The sequence below is a fragment of the Coregonus lavaretus genome (assembly GCF_964263955.1).
Source record: "Coregonus lavaretus genome assembly, chromosome: 4".
NCBI lineage: Eukaryota > Metazoa > Chordata > Actinopteri > Salmoniformes > Salmonidae > Coregonus > Coregonus lavaretus.
Genome location: NC_139991.1, coordinates 48538966 through 48560498, shown reverse-complemented (window position 1 = coordinate 48560498; position 21533 = coordinate 48538966). Strand labels below are relative to the sequence as shown.

The window sequence follows — 21533 nt, the reverse complement described above, 5'->3', positions numbered from 1 at the left end:
CCACCCTTTGCCTTGATGACAGCTTTGCACACTCTTGGCATTCTCTCAACCGGCTTCATGAGGTAGTCACCTGTAATGCATTTCAATTAACAGGTGTGCCTTCTTAAAAGTTAATTTGTGCAATTTCTTTCCTTCTTAGTACGTTTGAGCCAATCAGTTGTGTTGTGAGAAGGTAGGGGGGGTATACAGACGATAGCCCTATTTGGTAAAAGACCAAGTCCATATTATGGCAAGAACAGCTCAAATAATCAAAGAGAGACGACAGTCCATCATTACTTTAAGACATGAAGGTCAGTCAATACGGAAAAGTCAAGAACTTTGAACGTTAAGCGCTATGATGAAACTGGCTCTCATGAGGACCGCCACAGGAATGGAAGACCCAGAGTTACCTCTGCTGCAGAAGATAAGTTCATTAGAGTTACCAGCCTCAGACATTGCAGCCCAAATAAATGATTCACAGAGTTCAAGTCACAGACACATCTCAACATCAACTGTTAGTAGTCACCTGGAATGCTTTTCCAACAGTCTTGAAGGAGTTCCCACATATGCTGAGCACTTGTTGGCAGCTTTTCCTTCACTGCAGTCCAACTCATCCCAAACCATCTCAATTGGGTTGAGGTCGGGGGATTGTGGAGGCCAGGTCATCTGATGCAGCACTCCATCACTCTCCTTCTTGGTAAAATAGCCCTTACACAGCCTGGAGGTGTGTTAGGTCATTGTCCTGTTGAAAAACAAATGATAGTCCCACTAAGCGCAAACCAGATGGGATGGCGTATCACTGCAGAATTTTGTGGTAGCCATGCTGGATAAGTGTGCCTTGAATTCTAATTAAATCACAGACAGTGTCACCAGCAAAGCACCCCCACACCATAACACCTCCTCCTCCATGCTTTACGGTGGGAAATACATATGCGGAGATCATCCGTTCATCCACACCGCATCTCACAAAGACACGGCAGTTGGAACCAAAAATCTCCAATTTGGACTCCAGACAAGGACACATTTCCACCGGTCTAATGTCCATTGCTCGTGTTTCTTGGCCCAAGCTAGTCTCTTCTTTTTATTGGTGTCCTTTAGTAGTGGTTTCTTTGCAGCAATTCGACCATGAAGGCCTGATTCACACAGTCTCCTCTGAACAGTTGATGTTGAGATGTGTCTGTTACTTGAACTCTGTGATGCATTTATTTGGGCTGCAATTTCTGAGGCTGGTAACGCTAATGAACTTATCCTCTGCAGCAGAAGTAACTCTGGGTCTTCCATTCCTGTGGCGGTCCTCATGAGAGCCAGTTTCATCATAGCGCTTGATGGTTTTTGCGACTGCACTTGAAGAAACGTTCAAAGTTCTTGACTTTTCCGGATTGACTGACCTTCATGTCTTAAAGTAATGATGGACTGTCATTTCTCTTTGCTTATTTGAGCTGTTCTTGCCATAATATGGACTTGGTATTTTACCAAATAGGGCTATCTTCTGTATACCCCCCCTACCTTGTCTGTCACGCCCTGGCTCGGGGGACTCTCGTATGTTGAGCCAGGGTGTTAGTTTCTATGTTTTTGTTGTGGGTCTAGGTTACTTATTTCTATGTTGGTCTGAGTGACTCCCAATCAGAGGCAACGAGTGTCAGCTGGTTGTCTCTGATTGGGAGCCATATTTAAACAGTCGGGTTTTCATTCATGTTTGTGGGTTTATGTTTCGAGTCTGTTTATGGTAACCGTGAACTGTCACGTATCGTTCGTTGTTTTGTTCGTGTTGCCTTCAGTGAGAATAAATATGTTTGCATTCAACGCTGCGCATTGGTCCACTCTGTTAGACGATCTTGACAGAAAAACCCACCTCAACTGGACCAAGCAGCGAGTCGAGGAGCCATCGCCAGGGAAATCGCTGGCAGATCTCTGTGGCAGCTTCGACTGGGTCAAGCCCATTGAGGAGCTGAGTGACGAGGGTTGGAGACAGAGGAGCGAGAGGTGGGCGAGAACGATGGAGGCCTGGCCCACGGGGAGGAGAGACCCCCAGAAAAATTTTAGGGGGGGGCTCACGACGTCGGGGCAGCAGGAGGCCGCTATGGAGCGGTCCAGCGGGGTTGCAGAGGAGGCCGCCAGGTTACGGGGGCCACTGGTAGAAGAGGGGATGGAAGGTGTAGAGGCACGGCGAGAGGTACTGGGGTGTGTTACCAGTCCGGTCCGGCCCGTTCCAGATCCCGGTGTAGGGCCAGTGGTGTGTGTCCCTAGTCCGGTCTGTTCCTGCTCCCCGCACCAAGTCTGTGGTGCGTCTCGTCAGACCGGCTCTGCCCGTTCCTGCTCTCCGCACCAGGTCTGTGGTGCGCGTCGCCAGCCCAGTCCGGCCCATTCCTGCTCCCCGCATCAAGTCTGTGGTGCGTCTCGTCAGCCCGGCTCTGCCCGTTCCTGCTCCCCGCACCAGGTCTATGGTGCGCGTCGCCAGCCCAGTCCGGCCCATTCCTGCTCCCCGCACCAAGCCTGTGGTGCGTCTCGTCAGCCCGGCTCTGCCCATTCCTGCTCTCCGCACCAGGTCTGTGGTGCGCGTCGCCAGCCCAGTCCGGCCCATTCCTGCTCCCAGCACCAAGTCTGTGGTGCGTTTCGTCAGCCCTGTCCGGCCCGCTCCTGCTCCCCACACCAAGCCAGTGGTGTGCGTCGTCAGTTCAGCACGGCCCGTGCCTGTTCCCCACACCAAGCCAGTGGTGTGCGTCGTCGGTCCGGCACGGCACGTGCCTGTTCCACTGGTGCCTGGTCCGGCGCCGGTCAGATGCGTTACGCCGGAGCTAGAGCAATCCGCTCCACCAGTGTGGAGTCCAGCTCCGGTCAGCAGGACCAGACCGGACCAGGGGTACTTTGGGGGGTTAGAGAGCGAGTGGGGATCATGCCCGGAGCCGGATCCGCCGCCTAGGCGGAGTGCCCACCCGGTCCCTCCCCTGTTGTGTTTCGTTGGCGCGGTCGGAGTCCGCGCCTTTAGGGGGGGGTACTGTCCCGCCCTGGCTCGGGGGACTCTCGTATGTTGAGCCAGGGTGTTAGTTTCTATGTTTTTGTTGTGGGTCTAGGTTACTTATTTCTATGTTGGTCTGAGTGACTCCCAATCAGAGGCAACGAGTGTCAGCTGGTTGTCTCTGATTGGGAGCCATATTTAAACAGTCGGGTTTTCATTCGTGTTTGTGGGTTTATGTTTCGAGTCTGTTTATGGTAACCGTGAACTGTCACGTATCGTTCGTTGTTTTGTTCGTGTTGCCTTCAGTGAGAATAAATATGTTTGCATTCAACGCTGCGCATTGGTCCACTCTGTTAGACGATCTTGACATTGTCACAACACAACTGATTGGCTCAAATTCATTAAGAAGGAAAGAAATTCCACAAATTAACTTTTAAGAAGGCACACCTGTTAATTGAAATGCATTCCAGGTGACTACCTCATGAAGCCAGTTGAGAGAATGCCAAGAGTGTGCAAAGCTGTCATCAAGGCAAAGGGTGGCTATTTGAAGAATCTCAAATATAAAAAATATATTTTGATTTGTTTAACACTTTTTTTGGTTACTACATGATTCCATATGTGTTATTTCATAGTTTTGATGTCTTCACTATTATTCTACAATCTAGAAAATAGTAAAAATAAAGAACAACTCTTGAATGTTTAGGTGTGTCCAAACTTTTGACTGGTACTGTATATGTATATAATGGCCAATGCTGTGTCTATCTAATACCAAATTGATTTAGATTATACGTTTTGTGAACAGTCACATAGCAATGTGTGTGCAGGTGCAAAGAGGGTCACCGTTCAGTATTAGGATAAGGTGTTTTACTATATCCTAAACCTGATTTGTTCCTCACTGGATCTTCCCTATGTCTATGTAATGAGGCCTTCAATAAACGTCCCTCATTTGAAATGCTCTCTCTATCTCTCTCTGTTGAGAGAGAGAGATAGTTAAATGGTCCATTTGGAACAGCAGGTGAACCTTGCAGTCACTCTCTGTGATGTTTTCGTTTTTCCACTTCCTGAGAGGATTAATTCAATGCGTTTCTTCCCCACAGGGCTCATCAGAGATGGCAGAGGAAACACACTATCGCTGGTTAATTAATTCAAATCGCTGCCGACGCAGCAATGCGTACTTGTTCTATCTAGAGTTATGGTTTTAAAAGAGTCAGTGTGTATGGAGTTCTGTGTATAGAGAAAATGTAGGTAAAGTGAAAGGAAGATTCACCTTGAAGTTATGTAAATGAATACCACTTTCCTTTTGAGTACTGTGCAACTGACTTTAAACCAAGAATGTACTATTCAGGAGTTATTGTTAAAAGTACTGAGTCCAAAAGATTCACCTTGAAGTATTGTAAGCCTGTATGGACTGCATATTATTTGTGTAGCCTGTTTGCCAAATGGTAGGTAGAGACACACATGTTGTGTCGCGGACAATTCTTACTGAGGTTTGGCTTGTGCTGATTGTGCTGTGGTCACTGGTTAGGCTTATATCATTGCTTTGTCTAGCAGTGTTTCCCAACCCTGGTCCTCGAGTACCCCCAACAGTACACAGTTTTGTTGTAGCCCTGGACAACCACACCTCATTCAGCTCATTGAGGGCTTGATGATTAGTTGACAAGTTGAATCAGGTGTGCTTGTCCAGAGTTACAATAAAACATTGAACTGTTGGGGGTACTCCAGGACCAGGGTTGGGAAACACTGGTCTAGAGGTCCACAAGAAAAAAGGTTTTGGAACCACTAGGCTATACTACAGATACAACTCGAGCAGTGAAAATACATATTCAGGGGCTGGTTTGAGTTAGGTTAGCAGTAGAGGCTAACTTTAGCATCACCGACCATGGTCGGGTATATTTGGAGGTTGGTCTCACAGTTGGTCTTTCTTCCCTTGAAAACCAAGTCAGCTCCCCTGTCTCGTTTGGAAAGGACTCTCCTTGCAGCTTGGTGGCATGCAGTCCCATGCGATGTGTCTGTGTGTGTGTCTGGACTCGGTCTCTGCCTAGTCACGACAGCTCTAGTTCCTCTGAGAGTTAAGCCTCCCCGCGGCATGGTGAAACAGAAAGCTGGTCTCTGAGAAGTTTGACGTCTTTTTCTTATCCCTCTTTCCTATAGTTTTCTGTTATTCTGTTGCTATATGCTGAGGTAAGGGGTAAGAGCAGAGTTTTCTAATGCCACTGGGCTTATATTTAGTTTAAGAGACTTTTCCCTTGATATGAGAAAGCATGACTGTGCTGTTTTTTTTGGTTTATGGAGTAAGTCTAAGCCAAGGTAGTCCTCTCCTCTGTAACTTAACCTATACCATTTAAAAAGCGTGGTCATATTTTTTTTCAAATGGAAGTTGCTTTTGGTATTATAATAATAATATAATAATAATATGCCATTTAGCAGACGCTTTTATCCAAAGCGACTTACAGTCATGCGTGCATACATTTTTGTGTATGGGTGGTCCCGGGGATCGAACCCACTACCTTGGTGTTACAAGCGCCGTACTCTACCAGCTGAGCTACAGAGGACCACATTATTAGGAAAGCATACGGCTTAAATCATGACTGTGAGTAGGTTACCTGAATAGAGGAGTGTGTGTGTGAGCCCTCAGACAGTTGAACAGGCTTGTGTGTGTGACATCTCGGCCCACCCAAGTGAAAAGTCTGCTTGCTCCACATGCTAAAGTGTTAAGACTCTCTCTGTTCTGCTTTGGGCTTAAACCCTTCCCTGGAGAGTGTCTGTGTGTGAGGGCAAAGAAGTGCGTGTGCTCTGTACTCACTGTATATGTTGTAACTTGAAATGTGTGTGCTTGTGTGTATGTGTGTGTGTTATGGTTGTAATGCTCTCTCCTCTCCCCTCTCTCCTTAGCTCCACCTGGCAGCCCTGGCCTCGTTGAAGGGGGACGTAGTGGAGTTGAACAAGCGGCTGGTGCAGACGGAGAGAGAGAGAGAGATGCTGGAGAAGAGACTGGCCAAGGCACAGGTATTCTACTCTACTGGGCCATAGATATACACTCATTGGCCAGTTTATTAGGTACACCTCGTTCATGAAAATTGAGTCATGTGGCCGTGGCTTGCTATATAAAGCAGGCGGACAGGCATCGAGGCATTGTTACTTTTCGATTGAACGTTAGAATGGGCAAAACGAGTGACCTAAGCGACTCTGAGCGTGGTATGATCGTCGGTGCCAGGCACGCCGGTTCTAGTATCTCAGAAATGGCCGGCCGACAATGTCTAGGGTTTATCGAGAATGGTGCGACAAATAAAAAACATCCAGTCTGTGGCGGTCCTTTGGGGCGAAATCCGCTCGTTGATGAAAGGTCGAAATGAATGGCAAGAATCGTGCAAGCTAACAGGTGGACCACAAACAGACCGATAAATGAGCAGAGCAGCGGCGCCGAAGAAGATGGCTGCCGTTTTACAGCCCTCTAACCAATTGTACTATTATGTGTGTTTCTTCGCGTTATTTGTAATTTATTCTGTACATAATGTTTCTGCCACCGTCTCTTATGACAAAAAAGAGCTTCTTGATATCAGAACAGCGATTACTCACCTCGTATTGGACGAAGATTTTTTCTTCAACGAGTCGGACGCGAAGGATATCCTACAGACACCCGACAAGGCCCAAATCCCCGTCATTCGCATGAGAAAAAGACGGAGATATCGTGGACGTAGGTCGGGGTGCCTTGTAAAGATCCGACGGCGAGCGAGTAAACTGCCTCTTCCATCAATCCTATTAGCCAATGTTCAATCATTTGAAAATAAATTAGACGACCTAAGATTACGGTTATCCTACCAACGGGACATTAAAAACTGTAATATCTTATGTTTCACCGAGTCGTGGCTGAACGACGACATGGATAACATACAGCTGGCTGGATATACACTACATCGGCAGGATAGAACGGCTGACTCCGGTAAGACAAGGGGTGGCGGTCTGTGTATATTTGTAAACAACAGCTGGTGCATAAAATCTAATACTAAGGAAGTCTCAAGGTTTTGCTCGCCTGAGGTAGAGTATCTCATGATAAGCTGTAGACCACACTATTTACCAAGAGAGTTTTCATCTATATTTTTCGTAGCTGTCTATTTACCACCACAAACCGATGCAGGCACTAAGATTGCACTCAATGAGCTGTATAAGGCCATAAGTAAACAGGAAAACGGTCATCCAGAGGCAGCGCTCCTAGTGGCCGGGAACTTTAATGCAGGGAAACTTAAATCCATTCTACCTAATTTCTACCAGCATGTTAAATATGCAAGCAGAGGAAAAAAACTCTAGACCACCTTTACTCCACACACAGAGACGCGTACAAAGCTCTCCCTCGCCCTCCATTTGGCAAATCTGACCATAACTCTATCCTCCTGATTCCTGCTTATAAGCAAAAACTAAAGCAGGAAGCACCAGTGACTTGGTTAATAAAAAAGTGGTCAGATGACGCAGATGCTAAGCTACAGGACAGTTTTGCTAGCACAGACTGGAATATGTTCCGGTATTCTTCCGATAGCGTTGAGTAGTACACCACATCAGTCACTGGCTTCATCAATAAGTGCATTGATGACGTTGTCCCCACAGTGACCGTACGTACATACTCCAACCAGAAGCCATGGATTGCAGGCAAGATCCGCACTGAGCTAAAGGGTAGAGCTGCCGCTTTCAAGGAGTAGGACTCTAGCCCGGACGCTTATAAGAAATCCCGCTATGCCCTACGACGAACCATCAAACAGGCAAATAGTCAATATAGGACTAAGATTGAATCGTACTACACTGGCTCTGACGCTCGTCGGATGTGGCAGGGCTTGAAAACTATTACAGACTACAAAGGGAAGCACAGCCACGAGCTGCCCAGTGACACAAGCCTACCAGACGAGCTAAATAATTTATATGCTCGCTTCGAGGCAAGCAACACTGAAGCATACATGAGAGCATCAGCTGTTACGGATGACTATGTGATCACGCTCTCCATAGCCGATGTGAGTAAGACTTTTAAGCAGGTCAACATTCACAAGGCCGCAGGGCCAGACGGATTACCAGGACGTGTACTCCGAGCATGCGCTGACCAACTGGTCTTCACTGACATTTTCAACATGTCCCTGACTGAGTCTGTAATACCAACATGTTTCAAGCAGACCACCATAGTCCCTGTGCCCAAGAACACTAAGATAACCTGCCTAAATGACTACCGATCCGTAGCACTCACATCTGTAGCCATGAAGTGCTTTGAAGGCTGGTCATGGCTCACATCAACACCATTATCTCAGAAGACCTAGACCCACTCCAATTTACATACCGCCCCAACAGATCCACAGATGATGCAGTCTCTATTGCACTCCACACTGCCCTTTCCCACCTGGACAAGAGGAACACCTACGTGAGAATGCTATTCATTGACTACAGCTCACCACAGTGCCCTCAAAGCTCATCACTAAGCTAAGGACCCTGGGACTAAACAGCTCCCTCTTTAACTGGATCCTGGACTTCCTGACGTGCCGCCCCCAGGTGGTAAGGGTAGGTTACAACACATCTGCCCCGCTGATCCTCAACATGGGGGCCCCTCAGGGGTGCGTGCTCAGTCCCCTCCTGTACTCCCTGTTCACCCATGACTGCATGGCCAGGCACGACTCCAACACCATCATTAAGTTTGCTGATGACACAACAGTGGTAGGCCTGATCACCGACAATTATGAGACAGCCTATAGGGAGGAGGTCAGAGACCTGGCCGTGTGGTGCCAGGATAACAACCTCTCCCTCAACGTGATCAAGACAAAGGAGATGATTGTGGACTACAGGGGAAAAAAAGAGGACTGAGCACGACCCCATTCTCATCGACGGGGCTGTAGTGGAACAGGTTGAGAGCTTCAAGTTCCTTGGTGTCCACATCACCAACAAACTATCATGTTCCAAACACACCAAGACAGTCGTGAAGAGGGCACGACAAAGCCTATTCCCCCTCAGGAGACTGAAAAGATTTGGCATGGGTCCTCAGATCCTCAAAAGGTTCTACAGCTGCACCATCGAGAGCATCCTGACTGGTTGCATCACCGCCTGGTATGGCAACTGCTCGGCCTCCGACCGCAAGGCACTACAGAGGGTAGTGCGTACGGCCCAGTACATCACTGGGGCCAAGCTTCCTGTCATCCAGGACCTCTATACCAGGCGGTGTCAGAGGAAGGCCCTCAAAATTGTCAAAGACTCCAGCCACCCTAGTCATAGACTGTTCTCTCTGCTACCGCACGGCAAGCGGTACCGGAGCGCCAAGTCTAGGTCCAAAAGGCTTCTTAACAGCTTCTAACCCCAAGCCATAAGACTCCTGAACAGCTAATCATGGCAACCTGGACTATTTTGCATTTGGCGTAAGCAGCATGAGTCCAGGGACCCATCCTGCCTGGTGTCAACGGTACAGGCTGGTGGCGGTGGTATAATTTTACATTTTAGTCATTTAGCAGACGCTCTTATCCAGAGCGACTTACAGTTAGTGAATACATACATGTTTGTTTTTTTGTTTTGTTTTTTTCCATACTGGCCCCCCGTGGGAAACGAACCCACATCCCTGCCGGCCAAACCCTCCCCTACCTTGGACAACGCTGGACCAATTGTGCGCCGCCCATGGGTTTCCCGGTCGCGGCCGGCTGCGACAGAGCCTGGACTCGATCCAGGATCTCTAGTGGCACAGCTTGCACTGCGATGCAGTGCCTTAGACCACTGCGCCACTCGGGAATGGTGTGGGGAATGTTTTCCTGGCACACGTTAGGTCCCTTGATACCAATTGAGCAATGTTTCCATGCCCCAAATAATTCATGTTGTTCTGGATGCAAAGGGGGTTCCAACTCGGTTTAGATGGATGTACCTAATAAACTGGCCCCTGAGTGTATATTCACATAGACTCATATTCATCATTGTATTGGACACTCACTTAGCTAGGCTATCCATTCAAAGTCCTATGACCAGAACATTGGTGTAATGCAGTGGTTACCGGCACCACCCCATTTAAAGCCTTACAAATCTTAATAATATTTCTGTCTACAAGCCAGCTGAAGTGGATCTTTCACCATGATCCATAATTATAAAAAAAACACTGTAAATAGTTCCTCTTTCTCTTCCTATTTTCTGCACCTGTGGATTAGACCTCTCTGGTATGGAAACATTATTTTGTAGGGTTAGCGATTTTTATCTTTGAATAATAACCTAAACTGCTAAAGAATGATAGATGTTAAAGAACTACAGTAAAAAGCTGTGATGGAATTGCACTGGCTTCATATGAGTGAGATTTCCTTTTTTGAAGAATATCCAGGAATAGCTGACATTGCACACAGGCATTGAATTGTATGGCTCATCTATTGCAATGCGTCTGGGAATCCTCCCCGCCTCTTCCCCCAAAACACCCAGTCCATATGCTCCAATCAGACTACATAGAGAAGAGGTGCAGAATGATGATGACACCATCACAGAGATAATTTTTTTGTCGTTTCCATCATTCTAGCATGCTGGAAAGGAACTGCTTTCTTTTCAGCAGTCGGGTATCACCTTCCCATTACATTGCTCATAGTATTGTATTATTTACATTGTTTTCAGTGTAATGCTATTGTCCCAGTGACTGGTATTCTCTGTGACCTTGGGTGTGTATTAGAGGAGGAGGAGGAATTCATTCCAGCTCTGGCTCTCTGAATCCCTGATCTCATACAGTGATGAGAGACTGGAAGCTTTACTTTTTTAAATAAAGAGGAAATTGATTTGGGGATTATTTGGCATGAAGCAACACACCCCATATGTCACTGGAACCAGGAACGTCAGTAATCATGCCAACTGCTCAGCTTCGATCTGCTTTGTAGTTTTCCCAGTCCCAGTGATTGGCACTGTCTCTCTCCGAGGATGGAGTTTTGGGCTTGCTTGGTGTGTGTGAGAACGAGAAAGGGGGAGAATGCCTGTTTATGGAGATAATTATTGGGTGTTTATGCGTTTGTGTAATGGAGTGCGTGTGATAGACGGAGAGAAATAGCGAGACAGATTGTGTGAGTACCTGTTCTATAAACAGCCTGGCCACTCTCTCTCTCGCTCTCTCTATCTCGTGCACTCTCTCTCTCTCTCTCCTCTCCCCTCTCCCTGGACCACTACAAACAGACGCTGGTTTAAAGAGCTGTGGAATACCTCTGGCAGCTACATCAGCAATGGGTATTTCCCTAGTGGCGGCTGTTGTAAACAATAGGCTATCTGGTACTATTATTTGTGTCAAATATTAATGCTAGAAACATTCGTTTTTTATTTTAGTTTCCCATCTGTTCCACTGGAGTTAGATGAAGAGGATTAGACCATTAGTTTTAAGATAAATAAATAGCTTGGAATGTACATGCACTTGCCATTGTTATTAGATTCCATTGTGATTAGGGTTGGGCTGTATCAACATTTTCATATCGTCATACCGTCCTTCTCTCATCCCAGGATTTATGGTATTACCGGTTTAATACATAAGGGGGCGCAAAAACTCAAGCGTCTGGGCATCTATTACCAGAATGCTAACAAAAATAGCACAAGTAATAGCGAATTTCCATGGAGGCTGCTAACTAAATATGCTAATGCACTCAAACGTAAATAAACGAATTGCAAATACCGGCAATCCAGCTCATGAAGTTAGACATATATACAGTGGGGAGAACAAGTATTTGATACACTGCCGATTTTGCAGGTTTTGCAGGTTTTCCTACTTACAAAGCATGTAGAGGTCTGTAATTTTTATCATCAGTGACAGCCCCGAAACCTGAAGGATCTGGAGAAGGTCTGTATGGAGGAGTGGGCCAAAATCCCTGCTGCAGTGTGTGCAAACCTGGTCAAGACCTACAGGAAACGTATGATCTCTGTAATTGCAAACAAAGGTTTCTGTACCAAATATTAAGTTCTGCTTTTCTGATGTATCAAATACTTATGTCATGCAATAAAATGCAAATTAATTACTTAAAAATCATACAATGTGATTTTCTGGATTACAGACCTCTACATGCTTTGTAAATAGGAAAACCTGCAAAATCGGCAGTGTATCAAATACTTGTTCTCCCCACTGTAGGTAGGAGCTACCGAATTTAATTTTTGGTGAGTTTGGACATTTACAAGCAAATATGAATGAGAGACATTGTGCAAACGAACAAAGTTTTGACGCCTGCTTGTCTGAAGGAAGAACATTACTGGTATTTGAAAAACCATCCCGTGGCTATTTCCAAATACCCCTGTATACGGTATATACGGTATACCACCCAAGCCTAGAGTGAATGGAATAAATCCAGTCTGGCTGACATTGGTAATTGTTGAGTGTGACAGAGAGACCACTGATGGATTAGACAGTGATGTCATCACACCCAATATTCTACAGAGACACTAGGCCTATATATGCACTGGCAGACAATTGAAACGTTTGGTTCCCATTGATTTGCCCTTTTCTGTGTCTTTTTATGATACAAACTACACATCTCACTTTAGGTGTCTGTGTCCAGGGTCTCATTCTAGCTGTCCATTAGCCTATTCACAGCCTACAGTGAAGGAAAAAAGTATTGGATCCCCTGCTGATTTTGTACGTTTGCCCACTGACAAAGAAATGATCAGTCTATAATGTATTTAATGGTAGGTTTATTTGAACAGTGAGAGACAGAATAACAACAACAAAATCCATGTCAAAAATGTTATAAATTGATTAACATTTTAATGAGGGAAATAAGTATTTGATCCCTCTGCAAAATATGACTTAGTACTTGATGGCAAAACCCTTGTTGGCAATCACAGAGGTCAGATGTTTCTTGTAGTTGGCCACCAGGTTTGCACACATCTCAGGAGGGATTTTGTCCCACTCCTCTTTGCAGATCTTCTCCAAGTCATTAAGGTTTTGAGGCTGACGTTTGGCAACTCGAACCTTCAGCTCCCTCCACAGATTTTCTATGGGATTAAGGTCTGGAGACTGGCTAGGCCACTCCAGGACCTTAATGTGCTTCTTCTTGAGCCACTCCTTTGTTGCCTTGGCTGTGTGTTTTGGTTCATTGTCATGCTGGAATACCCATCCACGACCCATTTTCAATGCCCTGGCTGAGGGAAGGAGGTTCTCACCCAAGATTTGATGGTACATGGCCCCGTCCATCGTCCCTTTGATGCGGTGAAGTTGTCCTGTCCCCTTAGCAGAAAAACACCCCTAAAGCATAATGTTTCCACATCCATGTTTGATGGTGGGGATGGTGTTCTTGGGGTCATAGGCAGCATTCATCCTCCTCCAAACACGGCAAGTTGAGTTGATGCCAAAGAGCTCGATTTTGGTCTCATCTGACCACAACACTTTCACCCAGTTCTCCTCTGAATCATTCAGATGTTCATTGGCAAACTTCAGACGGGCCTGTATATGTGCAGGGGGACCTTGCGGGCGCTGCAGGATTTCAGTCCTTCACAGCGTAGTGTGTTACCAATTGTTTTCTTGGTGACTATGGTCTCAGCTGCCTTGAGATCATTCACAAGATCCTCCCGTGTAGTTCTGGGCTGATTCCTCACCGTTCTCATGATCATTGCAACTCCATGAGGTGAGATCTTGCATGGAGCCCCAGGCTGAGGGAGATTGACAGTTATTTTGTGTTTCTTCCATTTGCGAATAATCGCACCAACTGTTGTCACCTTCTCACCAAGTTGCTTGGCGATGGTCTTGTAGCCCATTCCAGCCTTGTGTAGGTCTACAATCTTGTCCCTGACATCCTTGGAGAGCTCTTTGGTCTTGGCCATGGTGGAGAGTTTGGAATCTGATTGATTGATTGCTTTTGTGCACAGGTGTCTTTTATACAGGTAACAAGCTGAGATTAGGAGCAATCCCTTTAAGAGTGTGCTCATAATCTCAGCTCGTTACCTGTATAAAAGACACCTGGGAGCCAGAAATCTTTCTGATTGAGAGGGGGTCAAATACGTATTTCCCTTATTAAAATGCAAATCAATTTATAACATTTTTGACATGCGTTTTTCTGGATTTTGTTGTTGTTATTCTGTCTCTCACTGTTCAAATAAACCTACCATTAAAATTATAGACTGATCATGTCTTTGTCAGTGGGCAAACGTACAAAATCAGCAGGGGATCAAATACTTTTTTCCCTCACTGTATATGTATTGCCAGAAGCATGGCTGTTGGTGTCTGTGTAGAGTAATGACTGGAACCCTTATGCATAGCCCAGTTAGTAGCTACACACATCGCAGGGCCCTGTCAGGTCCCACAACAAACTGTCTCCTAACTCAAAGTGTCAGCACGGCAACAGTTGGAAATAGTAGCACAATAAAAACAATAAAGGGGCTATATAGAAGGAGTACCAGTACCGAGTCAATGTGCAGGGGTATGAGGTACACGACATGACCAAAAGTATGTTCTCGTCGAACTTCTCATTCCAAAATCATGGGCATTAATATGGAGTTGGTCCCCCCTTTGCTGCCTCCACTCTTCTGGGAAGGCTTTCCACTAGATGTTGGAACATTGCTGCAGTGACTTGCTTCTATTCAGCCACAAGCATTAGTGAGGTCGGGCACTGATGCCTGGGTCGCAGTCGTCATTCCAATTCATTCCAAAGGCGTTTGATGGAGTTTGGTCAGGTCTCTGTGCAGGCCAGTCAAGTTCTTCCACACCGATCTCGACAAACCATTTCTGTATGGACCTCGCTTTGTGCATGGGGGCATTGTCATGCTGAAAAAGGAAAGGGCCTTCCCCAAACTTTTGCCACAAAGTTGAAAGCACAGAATAATCTAGAATGTCATTGTATGCTGTAGCGTTAAGATTTCCCTTCACTGGAACTAAGGGGCCTAGCCCGTATAGTTGGCACTATGCATTTGGGCAGGTAGTGTTCTCCTGGCATCCGCCAAACCCAGATTTGTCCGTCAGACTGCCAGATTGTGAAGCGTGATTCATCAATCCAGAGATCGCGTTTCCACTGCTCCAGAGTCCAATGGTGGGGAGCTTTACACCACTCCAATCGATGCTTGGCTTTGCCCATGGGGATCTTAGGCTTGTGAGCAGCTGCTCTGCCATGGAAACCCATTTCATGAAGCTCCAGATGAACAGTTCTTGTGTTGACGTTGCTTCCAGAGGCAGTTTGGAACTCAGTAGTTAGTGTTGCAACCGAGGACAGATGATCTTTATGCGCTTCAGCACTCGGCGGTCCCGTTCTGTGAGCTTATGTGGCCTACCACTTCGCAGCTGAGCCGTTGTTGCTCCTAGACGTTTCCACTTCACAATAACAGCACTTACAGTTGGCCAGGGCAGCTCTAGCAGGGCAGAAATTTGACGAACTCACTTGTTGGAAAGGTGGCATCCTATGACGGTGCCACGTTGAAAGTCACTGAGCTCTTCATTAAGGCCATTCTACTGCCAATGTTTGTCAATTGAGATTGCATGGATGTGTGCTCGATTTTATACACCTGTCAGCAACGGGTGTGGCTGAAATAGCCGAAACCACTGATTTGAAGGGGTGTCCACATACTTTTGTGTACATATAGGGTAGTTGAGGTAATTGAGGTAATACAGTATGTACATGTGGGTAGGGGTAAAAGTGATTAGCGCAGGGGTGTCAAACGTCCGGCCCGCGGGCCGGAACAGGCCCGCAAACGGGTTTAATCCGGCCCGCGAGATGATTTTGTAAAGTATAAAAATGAGCTGCAATTTTTCAATAAAAGAAACTGCTGTTCCAATTGTGTCCACTGGATGGCGCAATATCAATTTTGTTAAGCAAGCAAACTGTTTATACCGGGGCAGAGCAAATAGGTCAAGCAAGTGCAGCCAGTCCGGATGAGCTACTTTGTTTTGCCCGCGATATTTATTACGGCTTCTACTTTTAACATTATGTGCTTTGGCACCCTCATTGCCCCAATATGTCTCTGTCAAAAAAGAGAAAAGTGGACGCAGAGTGCAGAGTGTTCCAAGAAAAATTGTCATCCTTCTATTTATTCATGGATTTGAATGGGAAAGCTGTATGTTTGGTGTGTTCACAGCATGTTGCAGTGCTGAAAGAATATAACCTTCGTCGCCACTATGTGAGTCTTCATGCCGACAAATATAACAACTTTCAAGGACAGCGGAGAAGAGAGAAGGTGAATGAACTGTTGGCGGGTCTGAAGAAACAGCAGTCTGTGTTTACTCACAGCCGAGACATCAGTGACGCTGCAGTGAAAGCTAGCTACCTCATTGCTAATGAAATCACAGTGGCTTCAAAACCATTTAGTGAGGGTGAATTTGTAAAAACATGCATGATGAAGGCAGCGGAGATTGTGTGCCCTGAAAAGCACCAGGCTTTTGCAAATATCAGCCTGACAAGAAACACAGTTGCAGACAGAATTTCCGATCTTTCAGTGGATTTGGACAGCCAGTTGAAGCAAAAAGTAAAGTAATTTATTGCGTTTTCGGTTGCAATTGATGAAAGCACGGACATTACAGATGTTGCACAACTGGCCATTTTCATCCGCAGAGTTGATGACACATTGACCGTCACCGAGGAGTTCGTGGAGTTGGTGCCGATGACAGATACAACGACAGCAGCTGATATTTTAACTGCACTCGTCAGCGCGCTGGACAGGGTCGGAGTGGACTGGTCCCGCGCTGTCAGCCTGGCTACAGATGGTGCGCCCTCAATGATCGGGAAAAAAGCAGGCGTTGTGACAAAGTTCAGAGAGAAAGTGCAATCTGCAAATGGAGGACGTGATTTTTGGACTTTTCACTGTATTTTGCACCAGGAGGCTTTGTGTTGCAAGTCATTAAAGATGGATAACGTCATGAAGGTGGTTATTATTTTTATTATATTATTATTATATTATTATATTATATTATTATTATATTATTATTATTATATTATCCAAACTGTTAATTTCATCCGATCCAGAAGCCTGAATCAACGTCAGTTTGACAGCCTTCTCAGAGAGAAAGACCACATCTATGGCCTGCCATACCACACTGAGGTAAGATGGTTAAGCCGAGGTGCTGTGCTGAGGCGTTTCTTTGATTTACGAGAAGAAATTGAACAGTTCATGGAAGAAAAGGGCAAACCAGTGTTAGAATTTCATTCCGCAGAATGGATGCAGGACCTTGCATTTATGGTGGATGTTACAGAGCACCTGAATAACTTGAACAAACAGCTGCAAGGGTGCAACAAAGTTGCCACGCAGTATTATGACAGCATACGTTCTTTCAAGTTGAAGCTGTCATTGTGGGAGACGCAACTCGCCGGTGGTGATGCAGCTCACTTCCCCTGTCTGAAAAATGTGTGCACGACCCAACATGTGGCAGACATGAAGCGGTTCAAAGATAAAATAACGGGACTGTTAAGGGAGTTTGAGCAACGCTTTCAGATTTTTGGTGAACTGGAGAAAGACTTCAACGTTTTTTGTTCGCCATTAACCATGAATCCCTCTGATCTGCCCGTCAGCATCCAACTTGAAATAATATACTTGCAGTGTGACTCGGATTTGAAGGGCAAATTTGCCGCAGCTGGGTTGGACACATTTTATCAGAATCTCTTGCCAGGTTACCCCAACTTGACAGCCCTCGCTGCAAAACTGTTGTGCATGTTTGGAACCACACATCTTTGTGAGCAAGTTCTCTGTAATGAGCATAAATAAAACAAAGCTGCGCTCAAGGCTCACGCACAAGCACTTGAATCACATCCTGAAGTTGGCTGCCACTCAGGATGTGACGGCTGATATTGATGCGCTGGTGAAAGCTAAAAGATGCCAGGTATCAGGAGTCAAATAAACTATGCAACCCCACTTAAAGTGCTGCATGAGACACCCTGATATAGTTCTGTGATCTGTGATATACTTCTGTGAATCACTGAGGCATTGTGTGTTTGTGTGTTGTTTGTCCTCAGAATTTCAAATAGCTTTAGGTGTTTTATGATTAATAGTGATGTTGTGCTTTTGGACACTGTCCTCAGGCTCCAGCTTTATGTTTATTTGTTTTTTATGTTGATGTGCTATTGTTTTTAATTGATTTTATTGTATTTGTATATTTCACCTATTCTTGACTCTGTGGTTCTTGCACTTGTTTGGGGAACAGGATTTCATTATTTGTATTTACATTTCTGCCTGAGAAATGACACCCTGATATAGTTCTGTGATCTGTGAAACAGTTCTGTGAATCACTGAGGCATTGTGTGTTTGTGTGTTCTTTTTCTTTAGAATTTTCAAATAAACTTGAGGTGTTTTATGATTAATAGTGATGTTGTGCTTGTACTATTTTGGACACACTGTCCTCAGGCTCCAGCTTTATGTTTTATGTTGATAGTATTAAAACAAAGAAAACAATCTGAAGTTGTTGTTTTTAAGTTATATATACCATGATTTTACCGGTCCGGCCCACTTGGGAATAGATTTTCCTCCATGTGGCCCCTGAGCTAAAATGAGTTTGACACCCCTGGATTAGCCAATCAGGATATAATGTATAATAAACAGAGTAACAACAGCATGTGTGCGTGTGTTTTTGTGTGTGTGAGCATATGTATTGTGTGTGTGTGTGTGTGTGTGTGTGTGTGTTGGAGTGTCAGTGTAGTATGTGTGAGTGTGTGGGTAGAGTCTAGTGATTGTGCATAGAGCCAGTGCAAGGGAGTCATCTAAATGTGCCCACTCTTTTGACATTTGAACCCTCTCTGGTCTAAATTCCAAAGCCGTAAATATGCAGGACATTTCAGTCAAACTAGTTTATACAAAGGATATGTGATGACTAGAAGTCTAAGGAGGATGTTTGACTCTGACTCCAAAATAGTTGTTTTCCTGAAGTGGATGTTTTTTCAGTTGACTAATGTATTGGAGGTGACCATTTGTTGAGAACACCCTCTCACAAAAAAAAAATGCAGGCTTTTTATCGGCTTTTCATCTCAACATGTACTTTTGAATCTTTGGCCCTTGTAGAAGTATGTTGCCTATGAAAGTCTGAGCCAAACTGCTTTAAACCAAGTAGGATTTAAACCACATGCCACTTCCTATCAGTGACTGTTGTGTCTCTATGGGCGACAGTGGATGGGTGTTATGACAGTTAGTGACACACGTCACACTGTGTGACCTGACAATGGCTGACTGGAAGCTGCTCTTTGTCACTGCAGCTCTCCCTGGGGCAGGGAGCTAAAGCCACTCAGCTCTTCTAATTGTCACTGCTGGCCATTTGACAGAAAGACTCCTGACTCAACACATAGGATAACACACACACACACACACACATTGGGGCTCTGTCTCTGCGTGGGGACTCTGATGGCTGTGTCAGCCTGAGGCACATACCTCGTCACCTGAACCCCTGACCTTTCACACACAGATGTTTTTGTTTAGGGTGAAGTACACCCCTGACTCCTGACTCCCCAAGCTTCTGACCTATTGACCTATGACTCCTACTCTCAGAATCCTGGGGCTTAGACTTATTCAATGGGGCGCTAGTTTAGAAGGTCGCAGATAGAAAGATTCCACACGACCCCCCCCATGTGCCTCATGACAGAGGTTTATGTATTTTCATCATGTAATTCTATTATATTTTTCACATTTATTTGGCAGTGTGATTTATGCATACAGAAACACAGGAATTATTTTCATAACGTTAAACCTTTGTGAACAAGTCCATAGTAGTTGTAGGGGACCGCTTATAGTAGTTTTAGTGCTTGATTAATGTCCCATTGTATAAAGCACTAGGCAGACCCCTCTTTGTCTGTCTTTGTTTCATTTTCACGTTCAACCTCCGACACAGGCCAGGAAAACATACCGATCTGCTAAGGTCATTCTAGGAAGCATAGTATAACACACACACGCTCAAGCCAGATCTCTCACACACACACACATGCATACACACACCTCTTTTCTGGAAAGCGGATACCTTTCTCTCTTTCCCAGCCTCTGAGCTCCATGTAGACAATCCCCAGCAAAGCCCTTAGGCCTGACCTCACACACAATGGTGCAGTGTGTGTGCGTGTGCGCCAGAGACAACAATCTGGCAACCCAGCAGAGAATTGCCTCTGGATTTATTCCCATTCCAAATTACACATGACTGTGTAGGAAGATACCTTTGTTCAAATGCCATTCTCCACACTTCAGCATTGAATGGCGTCATTGTTATGGGTTTTGAATGGGGGATTTTTACAGTAACATGATTCAATCTCTAAAATGTGATGTCAGTTAGGAAATGTTGGCCGTTTTGTAGATTGCTTTCCTTTCAAAATTCCCAAATAACAGAATAGGTTGCCTCTCAGATATTAAGGCATTAGCTCAGTGGGATAAAAAGGTATTGGGTTAATGTGTGTGTGTGTGTGTGTGTTTTGTCAGTGTGAGCAGTCCTATCTGACGCGGGAGCATGAGGACGTTCAGGAGCGGACCACCCTACGATACGAGGAGAGGATCACAGAGCTGCACAGCATCATCGCTGAGCTCAACAAGAAGATAGACCTGCTACAGGGCTCTACCATCAGGTGGGTGGTACACACAAATGCACACTAACATACGCACGCACATGCACTCACATACATACGCACATAGGCAGGTATGCAGACTAGGGCTGGGCATATGGCCTAAAAATCATATCTTTTTTTGGGCAATAATCACTGATCTGGCTTTCAAGTGTGTCAATGAAAATGCCCTTTTTTGTTACAAATTCAACCAGAACCATGCATAATGCACATTCACTAATAATGACTAAGTTCTTGTAGCAGGCATTAGGCTATAGAAAATTAACACGGGTCTCATCATCAATCTCTCAAGCCCACGTGCTAGTAATTAGCCAGCTAATCTTTATATTTCAAGTTTAGGCAACTTGGATCTATTTGCTAGCGAACAAGGTTGAACAGTTTAATTGTTATGAACACCCTTCTGTCCATCTCCAACTGTTTGAAAAGCGTGTTAGCCTGTCCACTTTGTTCAGATGTTGAAATCAAGTGGCCTACCTTATTTCTCAGAATGAGAACGAGTTGCCAATTCCTTATATAATTGTGTTTTATGCTTATTGCACATTTATAAAACACAGACTAGACAGCTAGTATAAAAATGCTGCTAGCGGTACGTGGTATCCCAATGCCGCACACGACAAACTGAGCATTCATTTTCCAGAATCAATGTTCATTGATACTCCTGTTTTAGTAGTGTCTGCTCTGCGCGCAATATGAGTAGTTGAGACATAAAAAGGGTATCGTTAGAAAAGTTAACTTCTCCTCTATTACAGTAAAATAATGTCTCAATGTGTTTTGGTGTCCATATTTGACCAAACCTCAAACACAAATAGCGAGTTGAAACCGCTTGTCAGACAGGAAGATGTGATCTCTCTACTTTGTTAACATGAGAAGCAGGGGGGGAGGGGCTTGGTGTGTGTGTGTAAACCATAGAGGAAGAGGTGAAGCACTAAAATCTGTCCAAAATAAGGCCAATGCGTTACTATAGGCTTATTTTGGACCTAAGCTTGTCGCCTACCTTCCCGCCTTTGGGACAACGACTCCCATTGTTTGGGCGTAGACGAGCATCTCGTCAATATACACGGATCGCTGGTGTAAATGGGAAGGTGCACACAGCACAGATGAGCGAAGGAGACGAGACCAAAAATACATGAGAACAAGCGGACATAAACACTCAT

The 21533-nt window shown here is 45.3% G+C and overlaps 1 protein-coding gene across 1 annotated transcript in view; it reads left to right on the top strand.

Annotated features, from left to right (window-relative positions):
- LOC311127456 (colorectal mutant cancer protein-like) overlaps nucleotides 1-21533 on the top strand; it is a gene marked incomplete at both ends in the record, with an annotated part of 132588 nt that overhangs the window by 61577 nt on the left and 49478 nt on the right. Inside the window, 2 exons of the mRNA XM_084159292.1 lie at nucleotides 5828-5941; nucleotides 20240-20382. Of these exons, the coding sequence (XP_084015418.1) occupies nucleotides 5828-5941; nucleotides 20240-20382 (257 nt within the window). The remainder of the gene's footprint in view (nucleotides 1-5827; nucleotides 5942-20239; nucleotides 20383-21533) is intronic.